Source organism: Marmota flaviventris, chromosome 3 (genome assembly GCF_047511675.1).
Source record: "Marmota flaviventris isolate mMarFla1 chromosome 3, mMarFla1.hap1, whole genome shotgun sequence".
Classification (NCBI taxonomy): Eukaryota; Metazoa; Chordata; class Mammalia; order Rodentia; family Sciuridae; genus Marmota; species Marmota flaviventris.
This window is the reverse complement of record NC_092500.1, coordinates 134525636-134542662: the sequence shown is the minus strand read 5'-3', so window position 1 is coordinate 134542662 and position 17027 is coordinate 134525636. Positions and strand designations below refer to the sequence as shown.

At 33.3% G+C, this 17027-nt stretch overlaps 1 protein-coding gene across 2 annotated transcripts in view; it reads left to right on the top strand.

The window, feature by feature from the left end:
* Positions 1-17027, top strand: part of Sgcz (sarcoglycan zeta) — a 461601-nt gene that overhangs the window by 429153 nt on the left and 15421 nt on the right. For both annotated transcript variants that reach the window (XM_027954701.1, XM_027954699.2), the window contains one exon: positions 14313-14385. In XM_027954701.1, the coding sequence (XP_027810502.1) occupies positions 14313-14385 (73 nt within the window). The remainder of the gene's footprint in view (positions 1-14312; positions 14386-17027) is intronic.

Sequence of the window (17027 nt, the reverse complement as noted above, 5' to 3'; positions counted from 1 at the left end):
TAAAATATTGGGGGAAATTATCAATCTTATGTTAAGGTCTTCCAAGGTATGATCAAATTATAATCCACAAATATTTAAAATTTATTTGTGTTTCGATTATGTTTAATAATTCATCTGTTAAGAGCTTATACAACTTTTGTTAAATTCTTCTTAATTCAGAGTAAGTCAAAGTAACTCTCTAATTAATCTTATTAAATTTTCTGTACATTCTTTCGGACTTTCTGTGTAGAAAACCATGAACATTGAAGCATAAGGGTTTTGTTTCTTTTTTGGCCCCAAACAATATGCTTTTCAGAGATTGTGTTTGCCCTCTGTTTTAGTCAGCTTTATGTTGCTGTTCCCAAAAGACCTGACAAGAGTGATTAAAGGAGGAAAAGTTTCTTTTGGATCACGGTTTCAGAGGCCTCAGTCCATACACAGCCAACCCTCTTGCTCTGGGCTAAGGAGCTCTAGCACCTCATGGTGGAAGGGTGTGGCAGAGGAAGGCTGCTCAGGACAGAGCAACACAGAAGTAGAAAGAGAGGTCTGCTCACTAGGAACAAAATATAAACCCTAAAGGCACACCCGGAGTGACATCCTTCAGCCACTCTCCACTTGTAGTAAGGGTTTTCAAAGCTTCTGAAGAATTTATTTAAATGTGGTAAAAAGACAATTCACCTAGAAATCTGGTGTAAATCTTCTAAATCTTACCATGAACTAATCAATTATGAAATATTTTACAGTAAAACTGAGCATCTTTGATCCTGACTCAATCAAGATTAGGACTAAGGAGATAGCTCTGTGGTAGAGTGCCCCTGGGCTCAGCCTTCAGCATTGCAAGCACAAAACAAAGAAAACAAAATGAAACAACAACAACAATGAATAATGGACAATAGTCTCAGTTGGTAGCTCAACTTTTATCAAGTTATTAATTCATGTATTTATATTTTAATTTGCTGGAGCATTTAAAATGAAGTGGTAAGTCATTTATACTTAGGTAAGTCAACAAGCATAGAATCCTTTGATTGTGTTTGCTGAAGATGGACTATTGATGGCACAAAATTCCACTCAGAATTCTCTAAACACCCTAATTCTCTTCATGTCAAAGGACAAGTGACATCCCGATAATTATTATAGACCTTGGAATTGCTCATTATTTCCTAAAAATATGTATATGAAAAGAAAATAAAGAAAGCTTAGGTTGACTATTCTAGTTTTTAATTTTTAGAATAGAGGAAGTGATATTACCTATGTAGTTTTTTTTCTAAGATGTTGGTTCTACTAAAATATTAGGGTTAACATTCAATGTGAAAATAACGTATTTTTCTTGTTTTCTTTATGTGTGATTTTTTGATTTTTTTTTAGCTATAAATGTATAAATACTTTTACTTTGTTTATTTGTTTTTACATGGTGCTGAGGATCAAACCCAAAGCCCTGCATGTGCTAGGCAAGCACTTTACCACTGAGCCACAACCTCAGCCCTTTATGTATGATTTTAAAATTTATTAATTATTTAGTTTATTAAAGCATGAATATAATTAAGAAGTGGAGAGCCCTTTTACATTAAAATAGGAAGAGAAATAAATCCTATTAAAGCACAAGCTACTCGAGACCAATATAACCACAAAAGAATTCTATCTCATTTTCAATCTTGATATAGTTTATTCTAAATGTATTTATTTGTGACACATAATTTATATTTGATATATATTTCACCTTGAAGAAATGTGTTTTCCACCTAATTTCCAATTACTTTTCCATTATCACTTTTTCTTTATTAAAATTTAAAACTTATTTTTAATTGCTGAGTGATAATTATGTATGCGTGTTACAATGTGGTGGTTTGATCTATATATGCATTGTAGAAATATTCAGTCAATTATTTGACATATATCTATCTATATCCATCAATTCACCAACTTACTTTTTGAGGTGAAAAAATCTATTTGAAAATGTTAATATGCAATATATTTTTTATTAACAATGGTCACCATGTAGTATAATAGATCATTAAAATTATGTCTCCAGTCAAATTAAAACTTTGTGCCTTTATCTTCCCTTTCTTTTCCCATTCCTCCCTTGACCCAAGTCTCTGGTAACAATCTTCTGCTCTATTTCTACAAGACTAACTATTTTAGATTTCACATATTAATGACATCATATGGTATTTGGCTTTCTGTGAGTTGCTTATTTCACTTAACATGATGTTAAGTGAAAATTTTGTGCCATCAGTAGTCCATCTTCGGCAAACACAATCAAAAGTGCCATCTACTTTGTGACAAATCATAGAATTTTCTGATTTTGAAAGGCTGTATAGTATTCTCTCTCTTTTTAACTTTATTTTTTATAGATAAAAAATTTATTTTGATTCATAGTTTGGAGGTTCCAGTCCATGATCAAATTGGTCACATTGGAAACACTGTTCCCCTTTGGAAACTTTGAGAAGTATATAAGAGGACATGATTTAGCATCCAAGATAAATGCCTGAGACATTTTTTTTTTAAATATGAAAAGTAAAAATAGACTTTTAAATGACTTCTTTGTAGAATTCTTGGCAATTATGCTCCAGTCTCAAACGAACAGTATGATGATTTTTGTTTTTATTTTAAAGAACCATCTAAAACTATGTTCTTGTTTTACTAGAGCAATTAATATTGACTAGACTTATAATAACCATTTCAATAAATTAAAATTGATACCTGAGGTTAATGGCCAAATTTCTGTTAAGGTTAAACAAATAAATATACTTGGAAACAGAAACTTAGTATGTTTTGCATATAAAGTTAAAATATAAAATATTTCCATGCTTTTATTATTGCTTTCATTCCTGTTCTTTTTCATTTACTGATACTTTCTTATGCATTATAATTCATGGACAGTTTTAAGGATACAAATTTGATTGAGATAAAGTCTTTTACTTTCAAGAATCCTAAGTTTCTGGAAAGAGTTTAAAGAAAATTGTAATGCAATATTACAAATCCTATACTTAGGAAACTGAGGAAGTTGGGAAGAAAGAGTTAGAGCTCAAAGATGTAGAAAATGTTTCACAGAAAAAAATATAAATAATCTAGAATCAGTCCCTGAAGTCTGAACAGAGATTATGTGTTCATTAATTTGCCCTCCTCTTCAGGCAGATGTGAGCTCTTCTCTGTTCTATTCTGAAATTTGGCTTGGCTTATATAGACAATTGCTTTCCCAGAGCATTTAAAATGAGACACAGTCAACTTCAAGTTTTGGAAAATTGTTTGGCAGTAGTATGTTAGTTTTTGGCAGATAATATAAGTGATATCAAAACTGTGAAATTAAGTGCACTAATAAACTGAACAAGAAAAGTCATCTCAGAATGCTTCCTCAGTTTCTGACGTGGGCATTGGGACATGCCCAATTCAGTAAAAATCAGAATAACTAAAGCTTTGAAGAAGAACCTTGAAATATCAATCTTTATCAATACTTATTAATTAGTTAACACTGACAAGACACTGTGCCACATCAAAAATAGAGTAGCATATAAACAATGTCTTTTGCCGGGGTCCTGCCCTAGCGGGGTCCAGGGAGTCCTGAAGGATGAGTGGCGTCGGCGAAAAGATGAGACAGGAGTTGTTCCGTTGGAGCAATCTCCAGAGAGAGAGCTAATGCAGCTTTCTCTGGGTCATCTTTTATTACAATTTTTCTCATCATTATAGATTCAGAATATGTCATTGATTATATAATTTTAAACTTTGCCAAGACATGACATTTCCTTAACCATGATTGGGGGTACAAGAAATGTAACATTAATTTACATTTTCTAGGATATGACCTTCAGTTATGTAATTATTAAAAGTACAGAATCATTAATAACATACGTCACTAATTTACATTTTTCAGATTTTCCCAAGATTTTCTATTTTTCCCAAGATATGTTATTTTCTTATTAACTAATGCCAAACTACGTAACCAGACTCTAAGTCTCCTAACCAATCATTAACCTAAAGTACACTTGTATTTTATTTCTAATCTAAAATTCCCATCTAAAAAAGTCCCTTTAAATCTTATATTTAAAATATCCTAAAGTTTATAAATCATTCTTAAAACATATCAGAAACCTATACAACTAAAAACTTAAGAATTTCTAAACTTAAGAATCTAAATAAAATAATATTTCTAACATTATTCTAAAACTGTGTCTTATAAAGCTATTTTAATTAATTCCTAAATTTATTCTCATAAAACTGGTTGAGCTGCTTTCTCAAACAGTTTCTTTGTTTCTCAGTCAAGGTGCACTAGTTCTCATATCTTTATAATCTTTCTCAATAAAAAGTAAGTTCTAAAAATCAATCCACTTTCCACCAATATTAACTATGCTCATCATATATCCCTATGTAAAGTAATAAAGGGTTTATAAAAAGAAAAGAATATATCTTTATATGTTTTAACTTTCCTAAGTGTATAATATAACTTTCCTTAATCAAAAATGAAACTGCATGTGGTGAACTTTGTGAAATAAGCATACTGATTAGGTTTTCTAAGAGGCCGGAAATATGGGCTTGGGTTCTAGTTGATATAATCAATGTGGTGCCTAAAATTCTCATGACCTTTCAAAGGATGCTTGTTGTCCCTTATCAGGTTTGTCCACAATGTACTGAGATAGAAGAACAGCCTTCTACTTTGTCCTTGATATGCTGAGGGGTAGTAGAACAGCCTCCAAGGCATGAACTACCTGTTATGTTCTAGCCATCTGAAATTTAATTTGTTTGGCATTTAACATACCCATGCCTCCTGTCAGAAACATAAGCATGAAAATGCAAAGTCCCAATTACATAAAAAAGGGTCTCATGGTTTCGGTTTCCCACCAACCAGCGTGGCTTTGCCAGCATTCATCCTCACTGTGACCCTGTCAAGACAGTGGGAGAGCGGCTTTGCCAACACTTTTTCTCACTGTGACCCTGTCAAGACAGTGAGTGGGGGATCGCCTTCACCAGTCTTTTTTTTTTAATTTAGCCTAAGAGGAGAAACATACATACTTAAAAATACAACTTTTCAGAAGAGATATAATCGATTCCAAATGAATGTTAGCAATAGTAAAACCTTCATTTAGAGAATGAAGAACTCTCATTTGCCTTAAGAGTTGGGAAATTTAGTAAAAATATTTCATAGATAAGTATAAGAAAATAGGTCAAAACAGGTTGATAGGGTCAGATTACTGAGGTTTTGAAAGCTGGACAGAATCAGTGTCTAAGAACATAAGTACAGCTTGCTTCATGTTTTTTATGGATTTTGTTTTGTTTTGTCTTGTTTTATTACTTTGTACTAGTGATTGAACTCAGGGGCACTCAACCACTGAGCCACATCCCCAGCCCTATTTTGTATTTTATTTGGAGACAGGATCTCACTGAGTTGCCAAGCTCCTCACCATTACTGAGGCTCCATTTGAACTCACCATCCTCCTGTCTCAGCCTCCAGAGCCGCTGCAATTACAGGCATGCACCACGGAGTTCAGTGCTTGCTTTGTTTTTTATGTTTTTTTTTTTTTTAAGTACTTTGTTAAGGTTAGAGACCATGTATTGTGATGCCTCTTCCATTGACATTCTTGCTCAGAATTGCTTCATCTATTCTGGGTCTCTTATTCTTATAAAAGAATTTTAGCCCTGCTATTTCAAGTTCTGTGAAGAAGATCACTGGTATTTTGGTAGGGATTGCATTGAATCTGTATATTGCTTTTGGTAGTGAGACAGTTTTGGCAATATTCATTCTGCCAATCCAAGAACATGGGAGGTTTTCCACATTCTAATATCTTCTTCAAATTCTTTCTTCTATGTTCTGTAGTTTCTTTGCAAGGATCTTTCATCTCCTTGGTTAGATTAATTCCCAAGAATTATGTTTATTTATTTTCTGAGACAGTGGGAATGGGATAGTTCTGATTTCTTTCTCAGAAGAATCACTGTTAGAATACAGGAAAGCTATTGATTTATGAACATTGATCACATATACTTCTACTTTGCTGAATTTGCTTATTATTTCTAGAAGTCTTCTGATGGAGTTCTTCTGGGTCTTCTAGATATAGGATCATGTCATCAGCTAACAGAGATAATTGACTTCTTCATTTCCTATTTGTATCTCTTCAATTCCCTTCTCTTGCCTGATTGCTCTGGCTAGAATTTCAAAAACTATATTGAATAGAAGTGGTGAGAGTAAAATTCCTGTTTTATTTTTGATTGTAGCAGAAATGCTTTTAGTGTTTCTCTGTTTATTATGATTGTGGGAAGCTATGACTTATTATGTTTATGATGATTGAGGGTTATTTACTCAGTACCGATCCACGGTGCATACCTATAATCCCAGCGGCTCTGGAGGCTGAGACAGGAGGATGGCGAGTTCAAAGCCAGCCTCAGCAATGGTGAGGTGCAACTCAGTTAGATCCTGTCTCTAAATAAATACAAAATAGGGCTGGGGATATGGCTCAGTGGTTGAGTGCTTATGCACTTAGGTCTCCCCTTGGGAAGGATCCCAACCATCCAAGGCCTGAGATCTCAATCCCTGCTCTACTCATGGGACAGCTCTCATAGCTCCAGAGTTGGGCATAACTGATTGGGAACTGGACAGCCCACCTCTTACTTATTTGGCAAAGAACATTCCATGAAAAACCTTTCATGTTTCTCCATATAAATAAAGCAAGTGTGGGCTCCCTCTCTCTCTCTTTTTCTGGTGTGGAAGCTTGATCCCTAAGATTGGAGAGTGGTCCATCCCCCTCCCCATTCTAAAATTACTTCCTGTGTCCTGTGGTTTCTTCCATGTTTTCTCTTTATTAGCTTTTATTCTGCAGCCAGAACATTTCATGCAGAGGAACCCAAATTTCATTGCTTGCTTGGCACACGTGTGAGATATGATGTTGGTTTTGAATTCGTCATATATAGCCTTTACAATGATTATGTAATTTCCTTTCATTTGTAGGTTCTCCAGCATTATTAACATAAATGGGTGCTGGATTTTCTCCAAAGATTTTTGTGAATCTTTTGAGATAATCATCTGATTGTTTTTCATTATTCTGTTTAGGTAATGAATTATATATTTTATATATGTTGAACCAGCCTTGTATCCCTGGCATGAAACACAATTGATCATAATGTATCATCTTCTCTATGTGTTTTTGGATACAGTTTGCTAATATTTCATTAAGGATTTTTGTATCAATGTTCATCAGGGCTATTGGTCTGCAGCTTTCTTTCCTTCATGTGTCTTTGACTGGTTTTGGTATCAGGATTACATTGGCTTCAATAAATGTGTTTGGGAGGGTTTCCTGTCTTTTAATTTTGTGGAATACTTTGAAAAAAGGCTGGTGTTTGTTCTTCTTTAAATATCTGATATAACTCAAAAGAGAGTTCTTCTGTTATTTGACTTTTCTTTGTTATATTTCCTTGGTTTAAAATGGTCTGTTTACATTTTCTGTATCCTCATGGTTCAATTTGAGCAGGTCACATGTCTCTGGAAATTTGTCAATGTCTTCTAGATTTTCTAGTTTATTGGATTACGAATTTTCAGAATAGTTTCTAATGATTCTCCAGATTTCAGAAATGTCTGTGGTTATTTCCCTTTTCTCATCTCTAACTGTGTTTACTTGGGTTTTTTATCTCTCTTTTCATTAGTTTGGCAAAGTGTTTATCAATCTTATTTACCTTTTTGAATAATAAATTTATGGTTGCATTGATCCTTTGTATTTTTTATTCTCAATTTCATTAATTTTGGCTCTGATTTTAATTATTTTCTGTCTTCTAATGATTTTATAATAAGTTTATTCTTCCTTTTGTAATGCCTTGAGATGGATCATAAGCTTACTTACTTATTTAGGTTCTATTTTTCTATGTAGGCGTGCAAAACTACAAATTTTTCTCTTAAAACTGCTTTCATATGGTCCCGGGAATTTTGATATGTTGTATCTCCGTTCTCACTTTTTTCTAAAATTTTCCTGATTTCTTCTCACATTTCTTCTACAATTCATTATTCATTTAAAAGAGAACTGTTCAGTCTCCATGTGTTTATATGGTTTCTAATATTTTTCTTGCTGTTGATTTCTTGTTTCATTCCATTATGATCTGACAAAATGCATGGAATTATATCTCTCTTTATTTTGTATTTTCTAAAACTTATATTGTGACTTTGAATATGCTCTATTTTGGAAAAATTTCCATGAGCTGCTGAGATGAGAGTAAATTCAGCTGTTTGGGAGATAAAAAAAATTTTGTAGTAATTTGTTACATCCATTTGATTCATAGAGTTATTTAAGTCAGAGGTATATTTATTTAATTTATATTTATATGGATTGTCTATTGGTGATAAGGGTGTGTTGAAACCACCTAGTATCATTTTATTGGAGTCTAAGATTTAATGTCAAGAAGTATTTTTTCAATGTAATTAGATACACTGACATTTGGGGAATATATATTTCTATCATGATATCTTCTTGTTGGATTGTTCTGTTTAGCAGTATGCAGTAGCCTTTGTATATTCTGATAAAATTTTGCTTGAAATATGCTTTGTCAAACATGAGAATAGCTACTCTTAATTTTTTTTGGACTCTATTTACACTGAGTATTTTTTTCTAAACTTTTACTTTCAGTCTTTGGGTGTCTCTGCCTATGAGATGTGGTTGCAAACAGCATATAGTTGAATTGTGTTTTAAAATACATTATTCCAAAGAAATCAGATCCTAGGCTGGCATGGTGAAGATTGGGGGCTATTTTTTCTTCTACTAGGTGTAGGGTCTCTGTTATAGTGCCTAAGTCTTTGATCCACTTTGAGTTGATTTTTGTGCATGGTGAGAGATAGAGGTTCAATTTCATTTTGCTACATATGGATTTCCAGTTTTGCCAGCATCATTTGTTGAATAGGCTATCTTTTCTCCAGTGAATGTTTTGGGCACCTTTGTCTAGTATGACATAACCATATTTATTTGGGTTTGTCTTTAAGTCCTCTATTCTGTATCTTTAGTCTGCATGTCTATTTTGGTGCCAATACCATGCTGTTTTTATTATTATAGCTCTGTAGTATAGTTTAAGTTCTGGCATTGTGATGTCTCCTGCTTCACTTTTCTTGCCAAGGATTGCTTTAGCTATTCTGGGTCTCCTGTTTTTCCAAATAAATTTCATGGTTTCTGCTTCTATTTCTATGAAGAATGTCATTAGGATTTTAATAGGAATTGCATTAAATCTGTATAATGCTTTCAGTACTATGGTCATTTTGACAATATTAATTCTGCCTATCTGGGAGCATGGGAGATCTTTCAATCCTCTGAAATTTTCTTCAATTTCTTTCTTTAGTGTTCTGTAGTTTTCACTGGAGAGGTCTTTCATCTCTTTTGTTAGATTGATTTCCAGGTTTTTTTTTTTTTTGAGGCTATTGTGAATGGAGTCGTTTTCCTAATTTCTCTTTCAGTGGATTCATCGCTGATGTATAGGAATGCTTTTGATTTATGGGGTTGATTTTATATCCTGCTACTTTGCTGAATTCATTTATTAGTTCTACAAGTGTTCTGGTGGAATTTTTTGGATATTCTAGATATAGAATCATGTCATCAGCAAATAGTGATAGTTTGAGTTCTTTACCTATTTGTAGCCCTTTAATTTCTTTCTTTTGTCTAATTGCTCTGGTTAGAGTTTCAAGGTTGATGTTGAATAGAAGTTGTGAAAGAGTACATCCTTGTCTTGTTTCAGTTTTTAGCAGGAATGCTTTCATTTTTTCTCCATTTAGAATGATGCTGGTTTTCAGTTTAGCATCTATAGCTTTTAAAATATTGAGGTATGTTCCTATTATCCCTAGTGGTTTTTTTGTTTGTTTGTTTGTTTGTTTGTTTTGAACATGAAGGTGTGCTGTATTTTGTCAAATGCTTTTCCTGCATCTATTGAGATGGTCATATAATTCTTGTTTTTAATACTATTAATATGATGTATTATGATTATTGATTTACATATGTTGAACCAACCCTGCATCCCTGGGATGAATCCCACTTCATCATGGTGCACTATCTTTTTAATATGTTTTTGTATGCAATATGCCAGAATTTCATTTAGAACCACATCAGCCTAGGATCTGAATTATTTAACAAAACTCCTAAAGCACAAGAAGTAAAATCAAGAATTAATAAATGGAATGGATTCAAATTAAAAAGCTTTTTCTCAGCAAAGAAAACAATAAAGTGAGGAGACAGCCTATAGATTGTGAGAAAATCATCACCCCATACACCTCCAATAAAGCATTAAACTCTAGGATATATAAAGAACTCAAAAACTTAACATTGTAAAACAAATAACCAAATCAATAAATGGGCTAAGGAACTGAACAACACTTCACAGAAGAGAAATATAATTGATCAATAAATATATGAAAAAGTATTCAACATTTATAGCAATTAGAGAAATGCAAATCAAAACTACTCTAAGATTTCATCTCACTCCTGTCAGAATGGCAATCTTGGTGAAAAAGATACACTTATACATTGCTGGTGGGACTGCAAACTGGTACAACCACTATGGAAAGCAGTGTGGAGATTCCTCAGAAAATTGGGAATGGAACCACCATTTGACCCAGCTATTCCACTCCTTGGTTTATACCAAAGGACTTAAAATCAGCATACTATAGTAATGCATGCATCCACATCATGTTGATAGCAGCTCTATTCATAATAGCTAGACTATGGAACCAACCTAGGTGCCCCTCAATAGATGAATGGATAAGGAAAATGTGGATATATACTCAATGGAATATTAGTTCAGCTTTAAAGAAGAGTAAAATCATGGCATATATAAATTATTAGCACATATAGCTTTGGGGAATATCATGCTAAGCAAAATAAGCCAATCCTACAAAACCAAAGGCCAACGTTTCTCTAATATGTGGATACTAATTCATAATAAGACGGGAGACACTAGGGAAGAATAGCATTACCATAGATGAGGTAGAGGGAAGTGATGGGAGAGAAGGAGAGGGGATGTGGGGATAGGGAAAATAGTAGAATGAAACAGACATTATTGTATGTATATATGTGAGTGCATGACCAATAAGATTCTGCAACATGTTCATCCAGAAAAATGAGAAATTATATCCCATCTATGTATGATATATCAAAGTGCATAAATACATTCTACTGTCATGTATAACTAATTAAAACAAATAAAAATTTAAAAATACATTATCCTAATCTATAACTTATAATTGGGAAGTTGAGACCATTTCTATTCAAAGTCATCATGGATATGTGACATCATGCAACAAAGAAAGCTCTTTCTCCTTGGTCTTCATACAAAGGATCCTCAAGGATCAAATAAATCTCTTTGTACCTATTTCAGTCACACTGGTCAGGCTCTCTGAAGCCCATGATAGGTGACTGCTGGGAGGGTGGCAACTTCCTTTATGAGTTGCTGATCTTTTTTCTGTGCTCCCCATGGTACAGCACTTACAAATGGTTCTCCACTGGCACCAATTCACATTGAAATATCTGTTGAGAAATTTTTATTTTTTTAACTCAACAACCTCCCTCTCTGGCTCTGGGCCCATGAAGATCAGCCTCCCTCTATATTCCATAGATTCCTGCAAATCCATTTTTTTTTTTCTCCACTATTCTTTGCTCCCACCAGCCAAGCTGGCACATCTCTATCTCTATCCACATATTCTTTCTTCCCTCCCTCCCTCTCTCGTTTCCTCCCTCCCTCCCTCGTTTCCTCCCTCCTTCCCTTCCCTTCCCTCCCTCCCTCCCTCCCTTCCTTCCTTCCTTCCTTCCTTCTTTCTTTCCTACTGGGGATTGAATGCAGGGGTGCTTAACCACTGAGCCACATCCCCAGCCCTTTTTAATACTTTATTTACAGGGTCTTGCTGAGTTGCTCAGGGCCTCATTAATTTGCTGAGGCTGGCTTTGAACTCATGATTGCCTCTAACATATGGTTTCTTATATTATGTTTGAATTTTCAAACTTTCTGTTTCTCTATGTTTTCTTTTACTGTCAAGTACTGAATTTCAGGGAATTTTCTTAGTTATCCATCTCTTTGATGAGCAGTCTTCCTGCTTTTTAATTCTGTTGCTAAGGAGCTACTGGGAGGTAAACCTTTCCTATAATCTTCCATCTCCTGCTACCAATATCCTGTATTTTTATTGTCAATTCTGACAAACCTGACAGTAAAAATTTCCCATTTATGAGAGATTTATTTTTTACTGTTGATTGTCTTCAGCTGTTATAGTACAAATCTGGTTCAGGTGGCTTTTATTTTTCCTCATTGATATCCTTCAAGATTATCTTTGACAACTATTAATTTTTGTAAGTCTGGCATCAGCAGGGAGGGTGAGAACAACTTTTTTCATCATCTAGATATCAGCATTTAGTTATTTATTTATGATGCTTTGTTCAGTTTTCAACTTAGCCCCATAAATGATGTGATTGTAGACTTAATTCCTTAGGAATATTTTAAAAATTATTAATACCTTTCTACATCGAAACTTAGAATCGAGACCTGTATAATTGTTTGATCTTCTTTGAAAACTTAAACTTTGACTATTTTCATTTTCCCCAATACAATCTATGCCCAGTTACTATGTATGCCAACCTGTGTTCAGAAATAAGTATTGTTGCCATCCTTTAATTACATTTCTGACTCATTGGGAATTTTTCATAATCATACAATAGTAGAAATTAGTTTTTGAACCTTGCACATGGATAAATAACCTACCTGGAAGTTATATTTCATTTTAAAATGTCAAAGTCTCTTTTTTTCAGATCTGCAAACTTATACCTTGGAATGTTCTTTCAAATGCCATCCCATCAAAAGCATGAAAGTAGAGATTTATCTCAAACTATTATTTTACATTTAAAGACTCATCTTAAGAAATTTACCACTTTTAGAGATAAAATATCCTACAAACTGGAAAGAGAAATGCTCTTACAGACATAATTCTTCTAAATTTGTGAAAACAACTAAAATGATAAACACTATGTGCCCTACACTACATGCTCCATTTTAAGGGGAAAAAGAAAAAAAGAAAAACCTAGTAAAACCCAGCAGAAGGTCCAAAAATGCCAATAACTTTTAGTTATAAGTTGAAATCTGTAATCTTAGGAATTTACTACAGCAGAGTCTTAATTTGTCCTAAGAGCCATAAAACAGATGAAATTCTGTTACAATCTTTGGGGAAAAAAAACCTTCCTCTGTGACTCAGGATCAAGGTCTTTTTGCTATTTTTTAAAAAGCTATCATCAGGTGGTTCTAATACATTTCCCAACACAGCCAATTATTATTTAAGAAACTCAAAATGTTAGCTGAACTTTCCTAGCTGCAATTTCATCCTTGATTACTGGAATTAATGTATTTTATGTGTTCCTTCACATTAAGCAATAACAGGTTTGTTTTGTAGGCTTAAAATTTATAGTTTTGAATTGCCTTGTAATACTTAAATAGTTTTGAAGACATTTGTGGAACAGGAATGACATTCTTACATATAGACATTTTAAGAATATTAGAACAAAAGAAATTAAAGTTTAATCTGAAGGAAATGATCTGAAATGCTTGTGAAAAATCACAAAAATACAAAGGTTTTTACCAATATCTTTTAAAAAAATTTTTTTTCACTTGGCTTTTGAAGAAGAAAATCATTCCATTTTGTTCAGTTAAAGCACAGAGAATCTCTAAGTCTGAAAAAATATCAAATGGAGTCAGTAAGTGAAAGTTTATGTGGAGTGTCATTCAACTGCTGAGGCAGATGTTAGAGTCCGTGACCTCTTCAGACATCTGTGACCCCATATGAATTCAGCTATAATGAAATGAACTAAAGTAGCTCATAGTTTTAGATAGAGCCTTAACTCCAGAGGGGTCAAAGTAACATGATACGTTCTCTATCATTTGATGATCACTATAAAGCTATATTGCTAAATGCCCCACGAGACCTGTCTTTAAGCAACTAGTAATATGCTACACTGGAGCTCACCCTCTAACACTTTCATCCCTGCCCTACTATTTGTAGGAGGACAGAAATCAAAACTGACCTGTCCCTCCCTCTAGTTCACTTAACTGAGAATTTAGGCACTGGAAAAATAAATGGTTCCTTTTTCTTTGACCAGAAAGTAGAAATTCTCAGTCTCAATGTATAAGTAATGTCATCTTAAAAGCAGTTAACAGAGTTATAACAGATATTTAGGTTGACTTTCTTTGGTTCTTCACTATTCTGTACTCCTCTTCCATCATTTCTCTTTCATTTTCTCTACTCCTGTTTCCAGTTTTCCCATTTGGGGAAGAATATTTGATGTATAAAAATAGAAATGAAACCGAATGTGTCTATGGACTTTCTTGTTCTGACCACTTATTTCTGCTGCCTCCAGGCACCGAAGGAGCAGTATTTGGGCACTCGGTGGAGACACCTCACGTCAGAGCAGAACCATCTCAAGATCTCAGGTAAGTAAGTGTCCTTCTCACCCCTGTGCTGTAGTTTCCATCAATAGTGGTTGTCCTTGATATATGAAGAACTAAAATAGTGTATTGCTATGTACTCATATGACACTCCCTAGTTCTTTACTAAATAGTCAAGTATTTGAACAAAGGGAATAAAATGTGAATTATTTTAACAACTTCCTTATTTTCTCCTAATATGTTTACAATGAAAATAAAAATAAATATAGCAGTCAGGAGGCGTGTGGAAAAGAAGAAGACAATTATTGAGGAAGTTGAGAGAATGACTGATAAAATATAAGGATGTTGAAAAATCGGATACAGGTAATGGCATAAAGACACAAATGGGCACAGAATTGGGGAAAGCAGAGACCAGGTGAGGATTCTAAATGACGAGGCAGTATCATACACAGGGGGGAATACATAAAGGAATGGGAATCATTATCAGAAAAAGAACTCATATCCTATGATGGGTCCCTCAGTCTAGTCATTTCCAGTAAAATAAGCTGCTTTCTATTATCATGCTGTTTCTAAGAGGCACAGTTACATATAAGATCTTTTCCTACCCAGGACATTGTGGGATGTCAGCCTCACAGGGAATTATCCCCAAGATCATCACAATAACTGCCAATGAAAATTGAAATTTAAAAATTGAGGCAACTGCTCCATATATATCATTAATTCAATAAATAAGTTAACATTTGGGAGTTGAAAATTATTTGTGTAATTAATATATGATAGGTAAATAAAATTCCTAGTTGTTGCAGCATTCTTATTTTTAAAATTCAAAAATAATAATACAAACAAGAAAAAGTAGTTGCATTTTAAGTTAGATAACTGTATCTTTTTTTGGGAAACATAATGAAAATATTAAATAAAAGAAAACTTACTTCATAAAGACCATTTTACAGCCATGGGTAAGCAGAAAAATGTTCAAATAAAAACAAAATAGAAAATTTTCATGAAAAAAGCATAGTTTTACAATAATAAATTTGCAGACTTTTATAGTTCTATGCTAAGATTTCCTAAAGAACTCAGTTTCTCACTAATTGAGAAACTCAGATTCAATAAACTAGTGAGCAGTATCAGGAGAAGGCTCACTTGATGTGATCCAAATCTTGTTTTATAAGCGCAAAACAATAATTACTTTATCTCTACAAAAACTAGAAGGATTGAGGAGTGTTCAGGGACGTATGTAACAGTGTCTCATGCTGTAGTATTGATCTATAGATCCTCTCAATCAGGAATTCTTTTATCCCTCTTCACCTATCAAGGTTGTACATTCCATTAAAATGGAATCTATATGTTCATTCTGTATCTTTAGAACTATCGTAGCCATCAATGTATTTCATATATAATAATTTGATATATTTTTTTAAATTTGCTTACTTTACCAAAGCAAAACTGAATAGTGAAAAACCTAAATAAATGTGACATAAGGAATATGGCAGTTATAGGACATGTGTTTACCACTGATAACAATTACTTTTGGACTCTTTTAATATAGACTTTAGTCCCAGAAAGATATGTACCACATGCCCCCACCTATATATGGAATATAAAAAGTTAATCTCATAAAAACTGAGTACAAGAACCTGGGGAGAATAAAAGGGAGGTACGATAGAGGGAACATTGTTAAGTGGGTACTGAGTTATGGTTATGAATAAGAAAAACAGTTATACTATTGCATACTAGGGTGAATACAGGTAGCTATACACAGTATATTCTTAAAAACTAGAAGAAAGGAGTTTGAATATTTTCACTATAAAGAAACAATAAATAAGAAAACAGATATGTTTAACTTGAATTTACACACTGAACAATGCATCCACATATTGAAATATCACATGGTACCCCATCAATATGTGTTAATTTTTTATGTTTTATATATGTTAAAAAGAACTGAATTTAAATTTAAAAAATAAAACAAAGATTTTCAACTTCATAAGTTATGTCAGAGTTTAATAATTCAATTTTTAAAAAATATTCTAAGTTCTAAAATAAACACTTATATTGCTTTCATAACTGTGTACTCATTTTACAATTTTTACTATGAGAAGTCTATTACTAAGAGAGGAATAAGAACCAACTGCTGTTTTAATTATCTTGCTGACATGTCTCCAGATTCATAAGGGTGAATATGAATTAAATTCTAATTATAATATGTGTTTCTGGTTTTTATTTTCTAATCATTCATCCATTATTTAAACATTGAGCTGGGCTAAGCTTATCTTCTACTGCTAAAAGCAGATTGACAACCCCCAAGATGAGTGTTACTAATCTAAATTCCAAAACTGAAACAGAAGCAAAATACAGTAATGATTGGGGTATTCAATTATTCATTTGTGTACTGCAGATTAAAGTAGAGTGTCTGAGAAGGTCTTTACGAGCCTTGCTGACTATTTTCTGTTCAGGGAAATAAGGAGTACTCTTGCTCCCACCTAATGTTAAACAAGGTGAGATGGGTCAACCAAGTAAAGAAAATAGTTTGTGGAATAATTAGCTATGTTGTCTTACGTTTTATAATCATTAAGAATAAAAGACTTTAGGAAAAAAACATTTCAAGAGCTTGTAATAAAATGTAGAAAATACTTTGAGCTGAGCTCAGTATAATCCCAGTGGCTTGGGAGGCTGAGGCAGGAGGATGG